A 25215-nucleotide genomic window follows, 5' to 3' on the forward strand; every position below is an offset into this window, starting at 1 on the left:
TCCCTCTTTTCTACTCCCCCTGCTCTTTTACTGGGCTTTTTCCTTTGCCCTTGCTTTGTAGCCCTTGACCTGGTGTTTCTCCTGGTTTGTGTGTTTGAGAAAGAGCCATGGGACATGTGTGTGAGAGAGATCTGGCCTGATACAACTCCTAGAAAAACTTTCTACATCTTGTTTTGTGTGTAACAGGCACACATAATGCCCAATCACACTAAGATGAATGATCCCCCTTAACAAGTGCCCACACACACAAGCATTCATATTTACACACATGCATGCCTTGCACACACATTTGAAATGTGATCTCCTCGCAGTAATTATCATGCAGGGCAGGCATGCACACGTGTCCCTGGGGAATCTGTGCGAGGTTGCTCATAAACACACACACACACACACACACACACACAAAGACACACACACGCCACTACAGGGAGTGGCGTGTGTGTATAACTAAGCCCTTGTTCGTCACTGGGCCTCCCTGAACGCCTCTCTCCTCATCTTTATGGTTGTTCCGGAATTCTGCCATCCCGTGAGCCCTCCCACACCCTATAATTAGTGTCACCCGGGCAACTGGAGAAAGAATGCTCAGTATTCTTGTCGTCGTGGTAACTGCGTAAGTGCGGGGGCCGAAGGTGCTGGTTGTAGGTGTTGGTTAATGACAGGGACAATGAGACCTCTGTCTCCCACCTCATGTGGTGTGTGTGTGTGTGTTTTTGTGCGTGTGTGTGTGTGTGTGTGTGTGTGTGGGGGATGTCTGTCCCTTACATGCCACATAGAGCCTCAGACAGGTTATGAAAGTATACCCTTATGCCATTTTTGCATGATTACAGCTATTACAATAGCTTTAGATGCTCGCAGAAACACACCCACATACAAACGCATTACCTCAGGAAATAACCAACCATGGCAGGATTAAACTGTTAATGAGACCCAGGGCAATGATTTTATTTGCACCATGTGAGTATATACTGTATAAACCAGTTCAATTGGTCACAAGTTCAATCTGAGGTGTCATAAGATGATTGATAGGATAGAATAGGAATTGTTTTGTTACACAAATTTAAATTAATCTTAATTTTTCGGACTTTAGCCTAATCTTTGCCTTTTTGTGAAATATCAGTATTAGACAGTGTTGGGCAAGTTACTTCCAAAATGTAATATATTATAGATTACTAGTCATTTGAGAGTAATTAGTTATATTAAAATATTACTGTCTCGCGTTACACTACTTTTGCATTACTTTTAAGTTACTTTCACCAATATAACAGCGGAAGTTTGACTTGGCAGCTAGCATGTGAATTTCACCACCGGATCAATAAAGTCTCCTCTTTATCCACTTTAATACATCATAGATTATTCATAATATTTTGTATAATTAATATGAATATGCAAAGTAACTAAAGCTATAAAAAATAGATAAGTAAAACGTACAATAGGCAAGTAGGAGAAAATGAAAATACTCAATTAAAAGTACCTTACAGTTGTATTGTTTACAGTTGTATTGTTTACAGTTGTATTGTTGTAAAATGTTTGTTTAAAGCACTTGAATAAGAAATTCATGTTTAAAACAGTCTAAAGGAAATTATCAATTATAGTGTACAGTACTTGATTTACAACTGATATGTGAAAAGGTACACAACCTTATTTGTTTAACAGTAATTTAGTTTTACTGCGAACCTTCACAGGAAGTGCTTTTATTTTGAAGTAGCCTACACAGAAGTTGTCTGTTGTGTACTCTTGCTAGCTTACTGAGATGAACGTGAGACGCTAGATGCAAAACATGTCCGTCAAGCTTAAAGGTCCCATGACATGGTGCTCTTTGGATGCTTTTATATAGGCCTTAGTGGTCCCCTAATACTGTATCTGAAGTCTCTTTCCCAAAATTCAGCCTTGGTGCAGAATTACAGCCACTAGAGCCAGTCCCACAATGAGCTTTCCTTAAAGTACACACCAGCCAGACGGCCGGTCAGAAAGCCAGTCGAAATGATCAGTCTCCCCGTGTTGGTCCAAAAAGTGCCACAGAACACACCAAAGAGACGAGATGTAATACATCTCCATAACAGCAGGCGGCGCTAATCTGTATTGTTGCCCAAAAAATGAAAACCGGCAGCTGATTGGACGAACGCATCACATGGGTTTGTTTTCGCCGGAAATTCAAAGCCAGACTGTCATGGCGGCTGTTCAGAATACAATCTCATATTGTACTAAAATATTTCACTGAAACGTGTTTCTGAAAACATTTTAAGCGAGAAATAGGCCATGCAGTTGCTGAATCTGTCTTCATTTCAGCTCAACAAAGGTCAGTTTAAAAGATTTTCTTCAGATTTTGAGAGACTCTAGTCACGCTCATTCCGCTCGCCATTTCCGAGTGAGTCCCAACTGCCTTGCCTCCGACTGAACATGTCAGGTCGGCCAAAATGAACGCCAACAGCCCTCCAGACTGACGATGGCATGGGACACACCGAACAGATTCGAGTCACTGACCTCGCCAGACTGTCTAACGGCCGATTTTCGGCCCTGTGTGTCCCTGGCTTTAGTATGTGCCATTTCTGTGTCTGTAGCTATTGAGGAGGAGAAGGGGGGGGTGGGGGGGACAAGGTGGAGGGTGGGGATTTGGCCTTGACCAACTGCCACTTTGCTTGTTTGAAAGCCATGATGTCTCTCTCTCATGGGTGGGCCAAATTCTCTGGGCGGGCAAAGCAGAGAAAGGGGAGGTAACCTTGCTCCTTATGACATCATAAGGAGAAGATTCCAGATCGGCCCATCTGAGCTTAAATTTTCTCAAAGGCAGAGCAGGATACCCAGGGCTCGGTTTATACCTATCGCCATTTCTAGCCACTGGGGGACCATAGGCAGACTGGGGGAACGCATATTAATTTTTAAAAACCTCATAAAGTGAAGTTTTCATACCATGGGACCTTCAAGTTGCTCACTTTCTTGTTTGTAAAACTGCAACATATTGAACAGTACAGTCACAGTAAAAGACAAGCTTTTTTGGTCGTCATTCGAAGCCATTCCACTAAAGGTATAATTACTCTCCACGGCTGATAAAATCCAATGATATTACGTGTAGCAAGCCTAAACATTAATTCCAGACATGTTTCTATCTGTCTATCCGTCACCTGTTGGGACACAGATGTTGTCCGTACCGTCTCTGGATCTGGCTCTGACCACGGGAACAGAGACGGGACAGCTCACTTCAACGCAGCGTAATAACTCCTGAAAATAATGTCCATCTCGCAAATGTATCTGTCTCTGCAGTCATCTCAACCATTGAATACAGCTTTTTTTTCCCTGTGAAGAATTGATTCGCGGTGTTGCTGAATTCTTAAAAAAACAAAACCCTACTAAATGTTGCGTTAAAATGCGTTGTAACTCGCGTTACTGAGATTGTAACGAGTATAATATTACCGAAATTGAATTAGGAATGCGTTATATTACTGCGTTACAGCAAAAAGAAATACATTACATACATACATAATACATACATACATTACAAATAGTTTTACCTCTAACACATTTAAATTAAACAATCTTAGAAGTCAAAATCACTGTGATGAGAGGTTGCAAGTTGGCAATGTTTAATTTGATGGGGTCTCAAGCCAAAATGTGGGACACCACTGAAATAAACGCATTCATTAAAGTCCTCATATTATGTATTACAGTTTTTCACGATCGCTATGACACTTTTTTCAATACTTTTAACAACTTTCCTAAACTCTTAATGCACCAACACACCTACAACACACGATTGGCAAAACAGTTAATTTCATGCTCAAAATCACACATTGTAAACTAAACTCCAACACAGATTTTCAAAATACAATAATTCACTTACACAATACACTATGTCTACCAAAACAATGCAATCATGTCTCAAAATCAAATAATTCTTCCAAAACACTAACACATGTTCTCTCCCAACAGGAATATTTAGTCAATCACTGCACAATGACATAAAAAACACTAACATCAGATGGAATTACAGAAACTGCATCATTTTAAATGTGTCAGTCAGGTCTGCCCTTATACAACAGACAATAGTATATTGTATTGATCATAGATTGTGTTTTGGACTGCAGTTTCTCTTGAAGTCTCTCTGCATTTTTGTTTTGTTGGGTTTAGTAAATGCATGCATATTTTCTTTTACTGTAAAGATTAATTTTTGGGCTTTTCCACCTTTATTTGACAGGACAGCTAGTTGAGAAAGGGGAGAGAGAGGGGGGGGGGAAGACATGCAGGAAATCGTCACAAGCCAGATTTGAACCCTGGACCTCTGCGTCGAGGCATAAACCTCCAAGTATATGTGCGCCTGCTCTACCCACTGATCCAACCCGGCCACCATTTTGTTTCTTTTGCTGCAGAGATTCAATACAAAAAATGAATGACCCATGTCAGAGTAGCTTTATAGAATGTACGGTTTATGAAAAAAAGGAGATAGAGACAGAATTGTCCTGGTACTCCTCTTCCTCTCCCTCGTGAAGGCATTTTCCTTATTTTCTGTGTTCATCTACAGTATATTGTTCAAATAGGTCCTCTTTTACTGTACTACCATATGATCATGCGATTGAAAGAACCTCAACACCTGAGTGTGTTTCCTAGAAGGGAATCAGCTGGGATTGATCTACGTATTTGCATAACTTCAATCAGCTGTTTCCAATAAATGCATGTATAAAATGCAGGGGATATATTTGTGTTTCAATTTGAACAGCTGTTCACTTTGACTTTAGCCTATACGTTAGGTTTAGAACATGATGTTATCTGTTCTGACATACAGTGTGAAAGCATTTGGAAATTTGGCAGTAAAGATCCATTGTTTTGGTTTTGGTGGAGCTTGTGTGTAAAAGAAATTTAAGCATTTTAAATTTGTGTTAACTGTATGCATTTTGTGTCAAAGCAACAAGAAATGTGTTAATTGTATAGCCTACACAGACGGATGTTGTGCTAACTGTGTTAAGAGTTTAGGAAAGTTGTTAAAAGTATTGAAAAAAGTGTCATAGCGATCGTGAAAAACTGTATATATATAATTGTATTTAGAAGTTCATAATTGTATTTAGAGGTTGTACTAGAATAGGTTTATGTGGTTTAATTTCCCCAAAAACACTATATTTTTTAAATTACTGCAGCTCTTATCACCCTGTATATTGACATCTCTGTTTTAGCTACCGAGTGAGGCATCGCACTTCTGTTCCATCTTTGTTGGGAGTCGCACATGGGCAGTAGATAAGCACTGCTAGCTAGTTAGTTGCACAGTATGAGGGCGTGCCACCAAGGGGGTAAGCGTCTGTCAACAGTCAACAACACGTAGCTCCTATGGCGCCATTTTGATGCTAACAAGCAATCACCATGGATGTATTAGGCAATCACCCGCCGTTACCATTCCATTGACTGCCATTCATTTTGACAGCGAAGTAGCAGACATTTTTGTAAAAACAGGCTAACGATTGTGTCATAACCACGCGACTTACTGTAGCACAGTAGATAAATTACCGTACAGTACAGGAGTAGCTGTGCCTATGTTATCTCCTTACATCTACCTACGCTCTCCATATCTGCAAGATTGGGAATGATTGAGATTTCTCTTGGCACAGCTACCAGAAGACTTACAACTTTCAGACAGTTTGCTCACGTTTCATCTACGTCTTCGAGCTCAGTTTGAGGCTGCGCAATAACGCTCAGCCATCACCGGAAAAGTGCTTCATTAATTTCACTGTCTATGCATCAAGTCGTTGGTGGGGGGTTCGGCACAAGATCAGTGTAGGAAAAACTAACCCCAGGAGGCGCAGATTTTCAGAAACCTTAACTGCGGGTCTCCAGTTCTCTCTGCTGTCCGTTTTTAGTCACTGCGGGGCTTCAGGCTACAAAATCCTGGAGGCTGAACAGTAGCCTAAGTGAACACAATGTTCCCTGCATTGAACTGTTCATTTGAAGCTGCACCTTCTTTGACACAATCAATCCCAGACACTTAAATTAAGCGCATATGTTTTTCTTAAACCTTTTTGCCCTGTTCTCCCTGGGTTGCTGCTTTAAACGGTAACATAGACAATTACAAAGTGGACACACGGATGTATAATTATAAAGAGTAGACACATGGATGTATTAAGAGAGTAGGCTAGACATTACTGACTTCCTGTACACTGTGTGTAAATGACGCGTACAAACACTGATTTCATAATAAAAAATCCGCTTAGTATTGGCTATGACTACTTCTTTTTTTTATTTTTTTATTTTTATTGGCGGATGGATATGTTCTATATGTGAGAAGTCCGGACTTTCCCGTAAAGTACGTCACAGAAACCGTTGGTGGTGAGTCGCTTCCTTCTGTTGCCTTCGGGTGATGTCGGAAACCTAGCACTCACTACAATAATGAACACTATCTAATGAGATGATTGTATTGTCAACATGTGATTTGACATTTAAGAAGAAAAAATAAGAGTAGTGCTATAATATAACTACCACTAGTTGACTAAAAAGTTATGATCAACAACTATTTTTGTTTGAGGGTTAATTTTTCATCTAAAATACTTTGTATAGGTCTATTGGAAAACGGAGCTTTTGAAGGAAGCATGAGATAATGTACTATTTGTAATAAGGGAAACGATGGAGCCATTGTATCTCAGGTCAACTGATGTGTTTATTAACTATTTTTTATAATAGACGTGATTAACTTTGTTTGGACGAGTGTACGGTTGCAATCTGTAGACAGGTAAAGGATAAAAAAAGATGGGTAAATGAGTGACCAATTCAAGATTCAAAAAGCTTTATTGCAATGATAGAAAACACAGACCACATGAAAGCAAACACATGAAAGACTCAAATAAAATTTGATTAAAGGCAAACAACTACAACAATTCCATAAGTAAATAAGAGATGGTGTGCAAACTGCATTAAAAAAAGTAGTGACGGTCTATTTTTCCTCGTATTAAGAGGATATTGCACTGAGAATGGAGTTCTTATAACGTAAGTGAGGGGGTGTGAAGGGTTCTTAGTAATGAGGTCATTTTTACGCCCTGACTGCTTCATTTACAGTAACAGTTTTAAAACATGTTACAATCAGTGCAGTTTGTATATATTTTTTAAATAAAGTCGTGCAGTTTTTGTTTAACGATTTAATATTGAGGAACTATTTTACCATCGCGGATGTGCATACACGTTTGAGTCTCAACAAGACGGTGACGTCACGTTCTGTCAGTCACCCTGCTCCGCCATCGTTCCGTTGAGGCTGGCCGAGCTTTTCTGATAACAACCGATTATCGCTGTTTTTCGGATGAAGATGGCTGCAGGTCCTCTTTCTGTATCATCCACTGCATCCACAAATAACGATGGCATCCTCATTGGTGATAAAGTTTATTCGGAAGTGTACCTTACGATCGACAACTCGCTCATACCGGAGGAAAGGTTTTCTCCGACGCCGTCGATGCTCGACGGCCTCGACCTGGACACAGAGACCGACCTTCGCATACTCGGATGTGAAGTGATTCAGTCGGCGGGCATTCTTCTCCGGTTACCCCAGGTAAACCTTCTTGAATAGTATGGCCAACGTTACCTCATATTATACATGTTGGTGTTTGGTTTATTCATAGTAAGCAAATATGTATTTCTAGTCCTCAACACGATGCGGCCTGGTTGTTAGCTGTTTGCTAAATTAGCCTTTTCACGTTGGCGTGGTGTAACGTTAGTTAAAATGGCGGCGGTCCATTGTGCAAGGTTAGGCAAGCTTATACAAGACAAAGTCCAAACATCATACTCTGTATGTTTCTCGTCAGGTGGCAATGGCAACGGGTCAGGTGCTGTTTCATCGTTTTTTCTACTCCAAGTCCTTCGTCAAGCACAGTTTTGAGGTAAGTCCGTTTAAGCTTATGGCTCATTGTCGGGCCGCTGGTTACACTGTAACGTCACGGTTACGTTTGTGGCAGCCATATTGTCGATACGTTGTTTTTTCAACTGCTGTAAGACAAAGAGGGGACATACTGGAGATCAATACTAAACAAATCAAACGCACAAAGTACAGAAATCACACTGAATCAAAACAGTATTATTTTTCTCTAGTGGAATACCTCTAATAATGTAGCTACACAAGTATTGTAAACGTAGCATTAATGTTATCTTACAGTCAGTCTTCAAACTTTTTTTCTAGATTAAAATGGTGGTTGGTTGGCTGGTCGATGTGACTTTATACATTTTGCCATCATATTAGCAATATTACATTTACAAACTAACTAAACTTAATCTTAGTAATGGAGTTAATATTACTATATATGTTTGATTGGTCTGAGAAAAGTAAATATCAGAAATGCTGCTCTCTAAAAGTGGCCATTATGGATACATTCTTCACACTATAGCTAGCTAGTACATTGTAATGCACAAACCTAATGATGCAATAATCGGTACACTTTATTATAATCATCGTTAATAAATGGCAAAATGCTAGTTAACTAAACTTTATTTTACTGTTAACAAACTGAAATGATATTGAATTTATAATATACACTAACAATAAGCAATATTATAATGCATGTTATTGTATCAGTTTAGTGTAATATAAAAGCCTATTTATACATTAGTGTAAATAGTTATACTTTGTAAGTGATTAACAATTGTTTGTAAACCATCTATAACCAATATTTGGATGGCTGTAAAGTTGCAACTACTGCATACAATAATTAGGTAATGATTAATAAGTAGATTGTAAAACATTTTTTTAATTGATCCATAAAGAAGATGATTATTAATTAATACTGCACTGATAATGGCATATCTAAATAATGTAATAGATGCTTTACAAATTATTTATTAACCATTAACAAGGTATTATCATCAGTTGCGACTTTAATAGCATCCAAATACTGTTTATTGACGGTTTACAGACACTTTGTTAATCATTAACAATACTTAATATATTGTTATATTTAAAACAAACTGATACAATAAAACATGATTGCATTACTTGTGATCAGTTAACGTTATTCATTATCATGTCATTATTTAACAGTTTAACTATTGATCTAAGTTTAATTAACTATCAATTTACCATTTACAAGTGAGTTATTATAAAGACCCATTATCATGTATCAATTTAATATTGCTTTAAAGCAGTCCTGCCTACAGATGTACATCTTCTCCCACAATGACCTAATTAAAATGGTAGCTAAAATAGTATAAACGGGCCAAATATGGCAAAATTTCTCGATCAATGACAAATTTATGTCTCTTAGGTGCATGTTATTTTCACATTTATTGGTCGAGTGTGGGCACGCTATCTCTGGATGTACGTCTTAGGTTATTGAACTCTTTCTTCCAACTTTTTGCTTCAATTATCTTTGCAGATTGTTGCTATGGCTTGTATCAACTTGGCCTCCAAGATTGAGGAAGCGCCGAGACGAGTACGAGATGTCATCAATGTTTTCCACCACCTGAGACAGATCAGAGGCAAAAAGTAAGTGTCGTCATTGAAACCAGTCTTCTCTTTTGGGAAATAATACATGGTTTTTGTTACATTGCTTTTGGTTCTATCCAATATAATGTATGATGTTGATCTGTTTTTGCTGTGAAAGTGCCCTTCTGTTTATCCATGTGCTCTAAACCATTTTAAAACTTTTCAGTTTCCGCTTCACTGGTAGTTTCAGACGTGTAATTGTCTACATATAACATCTGAGTTTGACATTACACTGAGATTGATATCTCCACAATTTCACTTAAAAAAAATTGGCTGCATTTTGAGCATTGTAAGACAAGGCATCACTGCTATATTTGCATGTGCCTTTGTCTTCATAGAAATATGTTTATGTCAATACTATAGACCTTGGCATTAACTTGGCTTCTTTTTTCCCTTGCAACCAACTAACAGCGACCAGCTACATTTACCAAAGCCTGGGTGATGTGGAATGGTACGTAAGATGAAGCAGTCGGCATGACAACCATGATGCAGGGCCAACCCACCCCCTCCAGTGGGAGACGCCCGTGGTCTGAGCCACCGTGGGGCACTGGGATCAGGGATGACAGGTTGGCCGAAGGTCCTTGGCCCCCGGGGCGCTTTGAGGACTCCTGTGGTTCAATCTTAAGCTTTTGGTATCTGTCCTTCAATCTGTGGACCATTGGGTAATGTAGTCTTCTTCACTGACTGCTCCTCACCATGCATTTTGTTTGTGCTCCAAGAGTAAAACCCCGTTCACCACCTGTTACCATGGCTTTACTAGAAATATCTCCTTGTTCGTTGAAGTTAGGATAATTAATTGAATACCATGCAGGTTATGTTTTTGTTTAGGGTCAGTGCATGGACTTTAGCTTTTAGTAGTTTGGAATTATCTGTAGGTTGTTTGAATTGGAATTAAAGTTAATGTACCGGTAACCTTGATGCACCTGTAGCAACTCTGTTATTTAGATGTGGATTTAGACATGTAAAGTAATAGACATCACACTGATAGTTTTTACCATGCATGTGGTTTGTAGCATGGCAGTATTCACATTTAAAATTTACTTTATTTGAGACATCAGAACTCTAGATTTTGATTTGAAATTTGATAGTTGGTTCTGTAAAATAAGCTAAATTACTATTACTAATAAATGTTAGAAGGATGTCAGTCTGTTTTTCTAAAGTTAGGTTTAATCTGTTACTGTGATGTAGCTCATATATAGTAAATGGTACATAAAGTAGGAGGCTGATAGTTCAAACTGAGATCATAATGCATCTAATCCAAGTTTTTAATTTTAGAAAGTTGTAGCATTTAATGATTGCTATAAAACTATAACAATATGTAGATGTGTTTTGTCTGCATCAGTAGTATTTAAATCTGCTGTGTTCAACCAGCAGATGTTTTCTAGACTGGTACAGTATTCTTCAGTCAAAATGTAGTCATTGGACAAAGAACTGTATTTTTCTGATATCTTCTTTGAGTCTAGATATCGTTCTGCACTATTAACAAGTCAAGCAGTCAGTGGTTTTGGTTAGTTAAGAGAATTAATTATACTGATGTATACAGTACATTAGAATAGGTGAGGATGATTTGTGACTCATAGTGGTTTTGTGTTTAATTTGAGTTGCGTGTTGAGGTAGTGATGTGGCCAATGGTCTTGAGTTGATATTTCTGTTAAAGCTGTGATACAGTGTGAATGAGGTTGAGGGCTGTCTACAAATCCCATATGCTTTCACTAGAACCACAGGAGTCCACAGACCCCAGCAAACTGTCAGGCATGCAAACACTTAAACCTGTTGCTTTTAGTTGGTTGGAATGGGAAAAAGAAAAGAGTGCAAGAATCAAAAGGGCACTTTCTTTTATTACTTTTATTTCGAAAGGGGGAAACTTTATTTTATTTTGATTCCTTTATAAACCAGGACTCCAAGTTCATTGATACTTGATCAGAACTACATAAATACCAAAAACCAAGTCATCAAAGCGGAACGGCGGGTCCTGAAGGAGCTGGGCTTCTGTGTGCATGTCAAGCATCCTCACAAGGTGAGTTTAAGCCACACTCATAACTATTTTAGTTGTGTAGTTTAGCTATTGCAGCTTTAAGTTTGTTCCTCCCATGCAGATACAACTACTCAGGAAGCAGCTTTATACAACTATTCTCACTTTTTACAGCCATTTTTCACTGGCTGCGTCTGTGCTGCGTTCCAGTTTTGTTCCGCCCTCCGCCGTGCACAATACCAAACCGGGAACGTCTCAGAAGCGGAGCGTCTTGCTGCCCGACTCGCAGATTTTATTGTCTCTACAAGTACTTTACAGAACAATCGCATGTTTATTAAATTATTATCTTCCTTCCACTCCAAGCACTCCTACAGTCAAACTCCATGCCTTCTCTTTTTCTGGCATTGTCCTGATAAAAATGATCTGTGATGTCGTATTGTTTTTCCACCTCCAAGATGAATCTCTCATTGTCCGTGGTGTTGTAGAGGACACGTATACGATATTGGGGGGAGGTGTATTGGTAAACTGACTGGATTCTTTCATTGTTTCACTTCGTGCCTAACTGTCTGAACGCCCCGCGGCTCGCATGAAAATAAACCTGGCGCATATCTTTAGCGGAGAGCCGCTACACGCTTCTGTGATGCGCTGGGGCGTGGCTGGTGGAATATCAAGCATCGACTTGAATGGCCGCAATTGCTCACGGGGATCGCGGCGCCTCCGGAACGCAGCGCAGACACGCCTGTTGGAAAATACCAATGAGAACATGCTTAAAGGCTGCTTTATGCTTCAGAGTTAAATCAACGCCGTGGGTATGTACGTGGAGACCATAGGCCGGACAATAGGCAGTAGCCTGACGGGCACCTCTCAGAAAATGTGACTACACATCCCGGCGACGCATGTCGCTCGCCCGTGGCGTGTTAGATCCCCCTACTCCTTTTCCGGTTCTCCTTCTCCATAAACATAAAATCAAGGAGAGGTTTAACTTTTCCTGCTATAGATTTTTGACCATGGCCAGAAAGCAAAGAGGAGACACTTTGTTTCTCTCACTATGCTTCTAGAGTCAGTGCTCGCTCTGAAGCTAATCACCGTAACTCTCTCTCGCTCTACCACACACTTCCCACGGACACACACATGCCGACCCTGCTATTCTCTCAAAGAGATCAACGCACAAGTATAAACTTCATGCCATTTACTTAGGCTACGGCGAAAGCTCTGCATCGAGCCTCCGGATCCATAAACCAGCCTTTAACTTGAACAATGTCATATCTGGGGTGTTTCTGTGTTTTTGACGTATAATCATTTTATGATTCCAGATTATCGTCATGTACCTTCAAGTCCTGGAATGTGAGAAGAACCAGACACTGGTCCAGACGGCCTGGTAAGTTCCTTTCTAGTTCTCCACTGACCCCCACCCCCCCCACAGCAGCAACCTGTGTCATGTCTGCAAGAAGTGCCAGCAGACCTGGGCTAAAAGTGAAGTTGAACAAGTTTCAAATGGTTGAATCACTTGAAGAGCACATGATTTATCTGCTAGGATCTTGGGACACACCCATATGTGGAAACAGCACCTGTCAGATAAGTGATATTCAAGTGCCCCTTGTGTTTTTAAGCACAAATTTGAAAAGCACTCAACAACCATTTTGCCCAGGTCTGACCGACGTTCCCTCACTCCATTTTAACCCTTCCACCTCTTTTTTTTTTCTGATGGAGCGATTTGTTTTTATTGCAAACCTGTTACGTGTCTCACTCTCTTGTCTGCCCTTACATGGCTTTGCTGTGAAGTCTGTTTGATTTGCGGTGCCCAGGGAACTTGGTTTAACTTTGTCCTTTCTCTCTACTCTTTGATTAAAGGGTAGTCCATGCTGGTAAGTCACATAAAGAACCTCTGAACTCTGCCTCCTCCAACCACATGACCTCAGGAAGCTCCCCCCATTGGTTGGCTGCCCCTCTCCAGACAGCCAATCCCAATGCCAAGATTCACTGAAGGGGGCGGGCGGGCCTTTACCAACAGCCAACATCGTCTTGTTTTCTCTTGGGTGTCCAAAAGGATTTGTATTTGTTGGTCTTGCTACAAAGGTTTCAACTGTAATGCCCATTTTTGCTAAGTAGCTACATATATATTTATATTCTGACTTTTTTTCTAGTTTACTTGCATCTAGCATTGAAGTAAACTTAGCCACAACAGAATAACTTTTTTGACCAGATTACCTGCCTTTTTTTTTTTTTTTTTTTTTTAGTATTTACAGTAGTATACTGTGTCCTGTCCCCAACTGACGTGGTGTCCAGACATGTGTCTGTCTTACAGGCTGATCCGGTTTTGCCTCCCAAGGACCTGTCTCACCCACGCAGCAGTCAGAATCCAACGGCCATGTGTTATGTATAGTAGCGTTGGCATAGCAGTTTCACACTGACCTGCCAAAGTGCAGGTCAGGTCATTTGATGAAGGCAGGTTAGACTGGAAGTAATCCCTGTGTAGCAGGTTTTCAACAAGTACTTGTGGCAAACTTCCAGTGGAGCAGTACATATTTGAATGGGTGTATGCATTTGGAGTGTCACCACTGAATAATGGACGTTTCACTGCTTTGTGATTAGTTGTAGTATTGAAGCCTGGTGGTTGTAGTTCCTTTTGATAATAATTAGGGCTGTCAATCTTTTAAAATATTTAATTGCGTTGTCCATAGTTAATCGCACATTTTCTGTTTGTTCCAAATGTACCTTAGAGAAATATTTGGCAAGTATTTAATTACACTGTCAACACAGGAGTGGAAAATACTTGTTTTATTCAAATCAAATGTATGTATATTTATTATTGGAAATCAATTACCACCACAAAACAATGTCAAATAATGTCCAGAAACCTTCATAGCAGTGTTAACGTTATCCGATAATTACGGTTGCTTTTAGCTGTGTGTTGAACGTAAAAGATAGCGGATGTTGCTGAAATTGCAATAAACCTCATAATCCTCGATGTTGAAGTTGCAGAAACACCCATTGTTTCCATTGGTACTGGGGGGAAAAAATTAAGAATCACGAAAGAAAAATAGTAACTGTAATGCTCAGTTTTGTTCAGGAAAAGGGAGTGAGTGAGACAGTGCCAGTAAGTGGGCGAGAGATGTGACCAGATTATCAGTTTTATAATAATGCAGCGAGGATCCAGACGCTTCATACATAACGCGGACCTGCCGATGCACATTCAGCCCCCGTTGGACCTGTTCAGAGACTCCAGTCTGCAGCGTAGTTCACACTTCACTGATAAACCAGAGAACTGTACAGTTACCTGGGCTTCATGATCATTCATAACAGAACCGGAGTTAATGCGTCAAAAAAACGAGTGGCGTTAAACGAATTTGCATTGACAGCCCTAATAATAACCTGGATGGGATCAGTGTCGAGTTAGTTTATCAGGGTTTTGCCATCATGTTTCTGTTGTCACACGTTTTTGTCTTAAGGACTTCTATGTTTCTTAAGGACATAGATGCTCACACCACCCTATAGTTGCCTGATTCACATCCTGGCCATTTTGTCTTTCCTAATGCTCTCCCATGGCTAATCTAATTTACCCATTCTCCCAGACAACCCACTGACTCATAATCTGTGTTGTAGCACAGAGATTTCACCCAGCCTAAGTAGTGAGGCTTAGATTGCCACCTAATGTCTTTTCGATAAGTCATAGAGGAAATGGGGTTGCAGACAAATACAATCATGGTTTTATGGGGGTCTGTTTCAAATCATGGCTGGAAAGTATTTAAAGTAAAAAGTTGTTGCAGTTGAATCTTCGAATCAAGGTGAAATGTTGCAATCCCTATGGCTCAGACACTAAACATACAAACTTTATTTTGTGTGAATATTAGACCAGTGCATCATTTGATTACATCAACATGACACTGACTCCCAAAATCTTTGCCACCATACATACTGTGTCTTCCTATTCCCTTGGATATAACAATCTGAAAGTAGAAACTGCATTGCTGGAAGTGTTGCTTCTTGATGATGGGTTGCATCTGTATGCCTGCATGCTCTCCCCCCTCCACACAAACGCACAAGGCATGTGTCATTGTCTCAATCATCATTTGTCTTTAGCTACTCTTAAGGTCGGTGTGGTAAAATGGTCTTGGCAGGTCTACAATAGATCATTTCCCATTTCTGTCTTCATGCTTTCCCTGTGACATACAGCACTCCCATGGATGCCCCAGAGAGAAATGGACAAAGTTAAATTTTAAAGATAAAAATGCAAATCGCACTCAAGTACTATGTAACAAAAAAATGTGTTTTCTTGTAGCTATCAGGGCTTATGATTAATATGCTCTCAGTGCCTATTCTCCTGCATATCAGTGAGCAGTTAATGTTGATGCTTGTTTAGAAGTCACCCACCACACATTTCTGAGTGGTGAAGATTTCTCAGTTTTAAGAATTGGCTAGGATTTAATTGGAATGAAAAATCTAAATCTTTATCAGAAATTAGGAAGAATTATAAAGCCCTGATAAGGTGCTGGCACTATAGACAAATGTTGCAGATTATTAACCTACAGTAACAATTTATGGTTAAAGCAGTGACACATCTTAGAAGATGTGGGTATGGGTGAGAAGATGCTATGTTTTTGTTTCTATGTGTTGATTTACCTTCATAGGAACTACATGAATGATACCCTGCGGACAAATGTGTTTGTGAGATTCCAAGCCGAGACTATTGCCTGTGCCTGCATATTCCTCGCTGCCCGAGCCCTGCAGGTAAGCAGAAATGTTTACCTAAAACATGTTTTCACCTTGCCATTAATGCTTATTTATGCGGTCTTATTTTTCCACTAAATGTTGTCACATCAAATCCTCTATAGCGCGTGTCAAACTCAAGGCCCGCGGGCCAAATCCGGCCCCTTGCAGATTTAGATCCGGCCCGTATATCAATTTGGGATCACAATGAATTTTAGCCCGCCTAGTTGTGCACCAAACCAAAAACGCAGGAAAGTGTTTTTTAAACTGCAATTACCTGACATTCAAAGCAGAATATGGCAGATTTGCCAACTCTGAGACTCAGAAATTCTCCCAGAAGCAGAGAGTTTTCATGTTCAGGTTGTGAAACAGGTTGTTGTTAAAAAATGTATCATTGTTTTTGCTTGATTTGCTAAATTCTATGATGGCTAAGGAACTCTTTTGATGACTTTTGTAGGACTTCATGTCATGTCAACAAATATGCGACAAAAAGCATACACAAATGTCTGAGAAAGCCACAAAAACGTAAAAAAAAATAAAAGTGACCTTCAATAACAAAATCACGTCAATTAACTCTGCATGTCTAGCCCTTGGAGTGATTCTCTTTTTCCAGTGTGACCCTTAGTGAAAATGAGTTTGACACCCCTGCTCAGTATAGTCCCTCCAAATGTAACCTTTTGTGCGTGTTTTTCCCAGATACCTCTGCCATCCAAACCTAATTGGTACCTGCTTTTTGGAGCCAGTGATGACGATGTTAAAGAGGTCTGCATCACCACCCTTAAACTCTACACCAGGAAGAAGGTAGTTTTTTTTTTTTTTTTTTTTTTTTTTTTTTTTTCTGTTCTTAACCCAGTGGAAATGTGCATCACATCCTTCTATTAAGCTGTAAATGACACGGCCGTTGACTCCTTTGGGGAAACTGCCTGTCAAGACAAACTATTAGCAGCAGTGTTAAGCTAGGATTATGGTCGCTGTGGTATTTCTGGCGCAAGCCACAAAATGACTTCACCACATCTGTCGTGTCTAGCTCAAAGGCCCTGCGAGTTGTCGCCGTGCATGGTCACACACCTCTGAATTTGTGTAACTCGACGCACGTTGCGCTTTTAGTTCAACATGTTCGGCTGGGAAGACTGGCCGAGCAGGTTCACCTCTACAAACATACCAGACCACAGGGAGCCAAACAAGAAAAGAAGCATTTTGCTTGAGAGTGTGGAAAAACATGAGATCTCTTTGTCAAAGCTATAAAGAAAATAACCAGCCTCATGGAGAGTGTTCTTAACAGTTTTAGAGGCAGACAGTAATTTTGATTTGGAGATAAACAACAGTCATGTTAATAATTACAGTAGATAAATGTAATGTTTGGCGGTGTCATGAATGTGTTTACTACTGTTGCCAGGCAGCTTGCTTTTCTTTACTTCTGCTCTCTACTGCTTCTGGCTTATTCAGATTATTTTGTTTGTACGCCCTCTGGTGTTTTGGAGAATACTGCAACAATGCGTTGAGCATTAACGTCTCTGTGCATGCTCGTGGAACGCGCCATGTACAGAGGTGGTAGCCAGTACTCAGTGTTTATGTGTACACTGACTGAAGTGTGATTTCTTCCCCAGCCCAACTATGACCAGCTGGAGAAAGAGGTAGAGCGGAGGAAGGTGTTCTTGGCAGAGGTCAAGCTGAAGGCTAAAGGCCTGAACCCTGATGGTACCCCTGCACTGTCCACACTGGGTGGCTTCTCTCCTGCTTCCAAGCCCTGCTCCCCAAATGTGGTCAAGGTGGAAGAAAAGTCCCCAAACCCCCAGACCCTCAAACCAGTTAAGAAGGATCCAGACAGCCGGACTCAGATCAACAAGAGTCCACACAATGGGTAAGAAGCAAACACGCATACAGTTTATATTAGTAGTAGTATATGATATTTCAGCTATAGTCATCCAGACTTTCCTTAATACTGTTATTTTGTCTCCATTAAGTTTTTCATCTTTTGTTTCGGAGTAGGAGCTGGCTTTATCTAACAGTGTGTCTTTCATAAGCCTACTCTTTTTTTTTTTTTTTTTTTTTTTTCTTCAGCTTAAGGAAAGACGTAAAGATTGGAAGGAACAGTAGGAGCGGAAGTGGATCTCGTTCAAGAACGCGTTCCCGGTCTAGATCACGCTCCGCTCGCAGACAGTAAGATCACTTATATGTAAAGACATTCTTAGTGTACTTGTCTTAGTGTTAACTTGTATGATAATATGTATTAGCTCAAAACTCATTTGTTTCAATTGGCCTATCCATAATCCATAATTGTTTGTTTCTTTCTTTCTTTCTTTCTTTCTTTCTTTTGTTTGTAAAGCGTCTTTGAGTTCCATGTAAAGCGCTATATAAAACTTATGTATTATTATTATTAGGGATGTGTTAACCTGCCTTTTTTACGCCTCCGCAACAGCCGTGGCCGAAGGCATTATATTTTCGGGTTGTACGTCTATCCAACGCAATATCTCAAAAATGAAAGAATCTCTTAGAATTTGGCACAAACATCCACTTGGACTTAAGGATGAACTGATTAGATTTTAGAGGTCAATGTCTCTGTGACTTCACAAAATGCATTTTTGGCCATAACTCAAGAATTCATACACTAATTATGACATTTCACAACAAAGGCACAATGTTGTAATTCTAGTTGTGCTTATTTAGCTGAGTGTATTCCTTATCTTCCTCTTCTGCTTCCACAGTTACAACAGCAGACGCAGTCGCTCAGGGACCTACAGTTCTCGCTCACGTTCTCGCTCTCACAGTCGCAGTCCATCGCCTCGGCGACATCCACCCTCACCCCTCCTCCCCCACCTCAAGTCCAAGACCAGCCACCATGGCAATAGCGACTCCAAGCCCAGCGGACGCCACAGCAACAGTGGAGGTGGAGGATCTGGTCACAAGAGGAAGCGCTCGCGCTCTCGGTCGCGGTCTCGCACTCCGGTCAAAGTAGACAGGGAACGGGACAGAGAGAGGGAACGGGACAGAGACCGTAGTTCCTTTGACCTCTCTACGAAGAAACACAAACACGAGCGAGGAGGTGGTCATCGAGGCGACAGGAGGGAGAGGGAGAGGTCTCGGTCCTATGACAGGGACAGAGAGAGGGAGCGTAGCCACAAGAGCAAACACCACAGCAGCAGCAGTGGGCATTCAGGACATAGCCGTCACCGCCGCTGAGACAACACACACACAAACCCAAACACGCTAGTTCTAGGACTGATAGTCACTGAAGTATTTTCAGTATACTTGAAACAAAATCAGATTTGGCATGTTCTCTGAATGCTGTTAAATACAGTTGACTGTTAGCAAACATGAGTGTGACTCCTGGTCTGTTCATTTAATGAAAGACGCATCTTGCAAGTTCTTAAAAAGGTTAACTAAATATGTACTTCCTTCAACCTGTCAAATGATATTTCTTGGGGGTTGTTGACAAAGAACTTGCAAAATTGTCAGCACACTCAATGCAGCTCTTGAAGCCAAACGCTGCACCTCTGCCATGGTTGAGAGAACTTGCCTTGTTTGGTTTCATTTGGGGTATATTACCAGCCTAATGCCAACATAGTTGGGCTCCTGGGTTTCTCATATGCATCCTGAAAATTACCATTTAAACTATATGATTTACAGGAATGTTGATTCTCTTCAATAATTATTGTCCTAAGCCAAATAACTAAACATTTAGTTTTATTATGAAAATATTCTGTAATAACTGTAATAAAGCCTTGACATCAGAAGCATTTATGGTAACACTGTTGAAATTGCCTGAATCCTACACATAGCTTCTGCATGTACATGTCTTGGTGATAAAATATTCATTGCTTTGGCTTATGTACACAACAGCACACTTGTAGCTGATATTCGGCAGAGGTGGTTGATGTTGTATTATTATTATAGATTAAATGTATGCGTCTGAGGAACCCAGCCTGCGGCAGTATCTACCAGCATTTAGTGGACATTTATAAGATTTATAGGTTCACTATTCTTTTTTTCAACCAGGTCAGACATGATCAGTGGTTGAGGGAACACACCAATGCAGTGTGACATCAGTCCTAGACCTTCATTGTCCTTTCCACCTATAGGTTTTTCTTAATTTTCCCATGATACCTCCACTCCACACACCACCACCATCTCTCTAGCCCTTTGTTCTTAGTTTTACATGTAAAGTTATGGACTTTGGGAAAACAAAACTTATTTACAGTGTAAAGATGGATCAATATCTGCTGACAATGTGAACGCTTTGATTTATAAAAGCAAACAGCTCAGTGGAAGGATCGAATGAATAAATGTAAAATAAAAGCGATCATTCAGGAAAGATCAATATGTTTGCACATTAAGGGACTGGTGAGCGAGTGGTTTTTGTTTCCTTTTTTTGGACATGTATGTTGCTAAAGCTGTGTTTTGTACAGTTTCCAAACAGCTGACTGGTTATAGACTTGTTTTTTTTTTTTTGTTTTTTTTTACAGCAGGGGATGCAGACTTAATTTCAGAATTTTAGGGTTGTCAATTTGTTACACTGGTTTTTAGTCTGCATGTGTTCATGTCCAATTTTTATTCAATAATAAATGAGTTATGCCACTGAACTGTATGGTCTTTATTGAGTTGGTGCCTGTTGTAATGAAATGAATCCTATTGAACATGTTTGGTGTAGTGAAAGGAGTAAAGACTTGCTCATGAGTATTATCAAATGGGGGCTTTGACTTAAACTCTTATCTCAAGATCCTGGTTCTTGTAATTAGAGGCAAAGTTATAGTTAAAGTTAAGATATGCATGATTTGATTTATATCTACCCCAAATGTAAAGCAGAGAATTGCCTGGGCTATAATCCTTAGAATGTGTGTTATGACAGCCAGAGGGTGCTGTTGGCCTTACTAATACAAGTGCTCATGTCTTCCTGTAGACATGCCATATTAGGAGTTAACTGTTGAAACAACTCTATAGTCATATTTTCACTAGGCAATGGTTTCGTGAACATTTCCATATTGATTTTGATCGATGTCTGCCTCTATGCCACTGCTCCATCTCTGTCATGAAGCTGTTCTGTCTCAAAGTTTCCAGGTATTAATTACATTCTTTATCATGTAGCTGTCACACAAGAAGTGATTACACCTGCCAAAAAGCCCAATGACATGACACACTCACACTGAAAGCACTGCCGCATCAGTCCACACAAACAGAAAGCCAGTCCACACTGTTAAAGTACTGAGTAACACTCTCTTCTATGATGTGCATTAAAGCACCTTTACATACAGGTCACACACATGCCATTATATCCACAGTGTGAACTGGCTGTTGGCAAGACAGATCTGTAAATCTTTTCTTAGCTGGTGAAGGGTCAATTACACCACTGAGAAACAAGAGTTGTCTTATAGCCATTCAATGTACTCTGTGTAGGTTTTGAGATGTTCACTACCGTCACTCCGATACGATTGTATCTAACGTAATAATGATCCGTAAGCATAATGCATAAGCTGTAAGGCATTGAATTCAACAATGTATTACATTTTTGTTTTATGAGTTGGTAGTGTGACATTAACATGAGTTAATGGCTTTCACACTGAATAGAACTGTAAATGGTTTAATTGATGCTTGTAGACATTAAAATGTAGTATAGTACCACACACTATAGCATTTTGAAAAGAGTCATAGTATAGCATGTCGAAAAAGTCTTAATATAGTATGTCGAAAACGCAAATATCAGCCCGATATATCGGCCAGCCGATAAAATCGGTCTATCACTACTGTCAAGGAGGTATTGAAAATAATTGCTGAAGTTTATGATATGGGCATATTGGTGTCTTTCACTCAGTATACTATATTGACTTGAAAAATTACTGGAACATAAAAGATTTGAACAGAAAACCTTGTGCCTTCCAAACATTCTCTTATCACCATAAGCTATCTTACCAGAGAGAAACATTTGTTTTGGCATGTTTTTCTCTTTCACTTGGTATATTGGACCTAAAAACTTACCAAAACATTGAACAATCAACTTTCTGTCTTCCAATCATTGTCTTATCACCCTAAGCTATTCAACCTGACAGAAAGCTTTGTTTTTCGCATATTTGTCTCATTCACTTGGTATATTGGACCTCAAAACTTACCAGAACATTGAAGATTTGAACACTCAACCGTCTGCTTTCCAATCATATGCGTATCACCTTAAGCTATCTAAATGACAGAAAGTTTAAGTTTTCGTGAAAAAGTTATAGCATAGTATGTCGAAAAAAGTGATAAAAAGTCATAGTATAGGATGTTGAAAAAGTGATAAAAAATGGTCATAGTATAATATGTCGAAAAGTGCATTAATCTCTTCAAATAAAACTGTTGGGAAGGAGACTGACGGGAACACAACTTTTGTCTTCATCTACTAGAATTCTTCTTTCCTGTGAAGTAGGTCTTAAAACTAGTAGGTCTTTTTATTTATTTATTACAGGGACAGTGCATATTAATATACATTTCTGTCAATATGCCAGAGTTAGCCAGAAGGTTATTTTTCATCTGCAGTCCCTATGGTAAAAGTCACCCTAAAAGAAAATAAAATTACATATTTACATAACAATACAACAATTACAATACATTTGGTAAAAAGTACTATTAAGCTAAAATGTACAATAGAAACATAGCAGACCAACAATCAGACAAACATCAGACAAAGACATGGTCTAAAAGTTAATGGTAATGTTGACAGCTCTGATTATCAATGAGCCATTTCTTTAACTGGATCTTGAATGTACTATATGTATTTATATTTCTGATGGTTATGGGGGTGAGGTTCCACTCAGTAGCAGCTCAAACAGAAAAAGCAGTTTGGCCAAATACACTTTTCCTAAATGGAATGATACAATCTGCACCTCTGGTTCTGCTCTGATCAGCTGTTCGGATGTTGACAAACTGGTGGAGAGGAGGTGATGATAAACCGTGAATAATTTTATAGACAAGACATAGATTTGAATATTTGACCATGTTTTCCCAGTTGAGTAATCTGTGTTTTTGTAATATTGGACAATGATGAAAAATGCTTGGTTTCTTGTCCAGAATTTTAATAGTTCTTTTGTAAAGTGATTGCAAAGGGTTCAGAGATGTAACACTAGCTTGTGACCAAATGGGTAAACAGTAAGTGATATGTGAGAAGATCATAGAGTGCATGAACATTTTTGCTGCCTGTGTGGACATTTGATGGCAAATGTATCTAAAGTCACTGAGGTTGAATTTGATTCGATTACAGACCCTTTTTACATGTGATGTAAATGACAACTTTGAATCAATTAAAACCCTCAGATATTTGTATTCTGACACAATCTGCAGCCTTTCCCCTAACACTAAAACATCCGGCTCAAAACTGAAGTTTCTGTGGGACTTGGCGAAGAACATTGCTACTGTTTTTGAAGTGTTCAACTGCAGGCAGGATTGTTTCAACCAAGCTGTAATATTAACCATGTAGTTAGTGAGCTTCTCAGCCACCTGAGAGATATATAGATATATAGACTACCATGAACATAGACTACGGTGTCATCAGCATACATATGCACAGGAACATCAGAACAGACGGACGGGAGGTCATTTATATAAAGTGAGAACAACAAAGGTCCTAAATTGATCCTTGAGGAAGACTGGTGGACAGACTGAGGGCCACTGATTTAAATGACTGGACTCTGACATGTTGAGAGCGGTCAGTGAGGTAAGACTCAATCCATTTAAGCGCATCTGGGGAAAAATTGAAACTGAGATTTTATGATTGACAGTGTCGAAGGCCTTCTTGAGATCCAGGAACACAGCACCAACAACCCCACCTCTGTCCAACAGAGCTCTGATGTTTTCAGTAAAGAAGCAAGTCACAGTCTCGGTGGAGTAATTTGCTCTAAAGCCAAACTGCATACATTGGAGAGCATAGTGTGTGGTATTTAGATGGTTAATAATTTGTTTTGCTATCAGTTTCTTTGCAATCTTAGACACTGTGGGCAATATACTGATGGGTCTGTAGTTTGACATGGAATGAGGGTCTCCACTTTTGAAAATGGGAGCAACAATAGCTGGTTTTCACATGCTTGGGAACATATTTTGTGAAATGGACAGATTGATAATTTTGGTAATGGGGCATGTGACTGATGTACTGAGCTCCTTGAGCATCACTGTATCCATACCAAAAATATCTTTACATCTTAATGATCTGAGTGATTTAATGGTCTGTGATACCTGATACTGTGATGTTTATTAAACTGAAAACTGATTGACATGTGTTTATTGAAGGAGTGTAGTGCTTGCTATGTTAGCCAAAGAATCAATAAAATAGTGATTGAATGCCTCTGCTACAACCTCAATATTATGATGTTGAAAAAGTGATGAAAAGTCATAGTATAGCATGTCGAAAAAAAGTGATAAAAGGTCATAGTATAGTTTGTCAAAAAAAGTGATAAGTCATAGTGTAGCATGTCGAAAGTCACAGCAAAGCATATCGGAAAAAGTGATAAAAACTCATAGTATAGTTATGTTTAAAAAAAGTCAGTATAATATGTCAAAAAAATCATAGTATAGTATGTCATAAAAAGTCATAGTATAGTATGTCAAAAAAGTCATAGTATAGTATGCCATAAACAAATCATAAAAAGTCACAGTACAGTATGTCAAAAAAGTCATAGTATAGTATGCCTTAACAAATGTAAAAAATAGTATGTCATAAAATTGTCATAAAAAAGTCACAGTATAGTACAGTATGTCATAACAAATCTCATAAAATAGAATATTATGCCATAACATTGTTCTAGTCATAGTATAGTATGTCAAAAAAGTCAATAGCATGCCATAACAAATGCCTTAGAAATTGTCATATAAAATAATCTTTGTATAGCATGCCATAACAAATGTCATATAACAGTATATTATGTCATACAATTATCATAAAAAGGTCATAGTATAGTAGCTTATGTCATAAAATAAAAAAGTAATGAAAAGTCAGTATAGTATGCCATAAAAAATTGAAAAAGATCAGGGTCGCAGAAGTGCGTGAAATAGGTAATTCCAGGTAACGTTTTCGGTCAACAACTTATTTGTTGGGATTACATGCTCCCACTAAAACTCTAACAGCTCAAGAGGTTTGGTGCTTTCT

General features: G+C 39.3%; 1 protein-coding gene across 4 annotated transcripts; it reads left to right on the forward strand.

The window, feature by feature from the left end:
• Positions 1 to 7161: 7161 nt before the first annotated feature.
• ccnl1a (cyclin L1a) lies at positions 7162 to 20692 on the forward strand. 4 transcript variants are annotated; one of them, XM_039825419.1, is made up of 10 exons: positions 7170 to 7510; positions 7764 to 7838; positions 9324 to 9433; positions 11330 to 11450; positions 12719 to 12783; positions 16034 to 16133; positions 16809 to 16913; positions 17720 to 17973; positions 18174 to 18272; positions 18818 to 20692. In XM_039825419.1, exons 1-10 carry the CDS (start codon positions 7265 to 7267, stop codon positions 19290 to 19292), a joined length of 1650 nt encoding a protein of 549 aa, XP_039681353.1. In that variant the 5' UTR covers positions 7170 to 7264; the 3' UTR covers positions 19293 to 20692. The 4 variants fall into 4 exon arrangements, with proteins under 4 accessions (XP_039681376.1, XP_039681370.1, XP_039681353.1 ...); XM_039825428.1 differs by lacking the exons at positions 7170 to 7510; positions 7764 to 7838 and adding an exon at positions 9845 to 9999; XM_039825442.1 differs by lacking the exons at positions 16809 to 16913; positions 17720 to 17973; positions 18174 to 18272; positions 18818 to 20692 and adding an exon at positions 13257 to 13270 and having other exon boundaries at positions 7162 to 7510.
• Positions 20693 to 25215: the final 4523 nt, after the last annotated feature.

This window comes from Perca fluviatilis, chromosome 2 (assembly GCF_010015445.1).
Source record: "Perca fluviatilis chromosome 2, GENO_Pfluv_1.0, whole genome shotgun sequence".
Taxonomy (NCBI): Eukaryota; Metazoa; Chordata; class Actinopteri; order Perciformes; family Percidae; genus Perca; species Perca fluviatilis.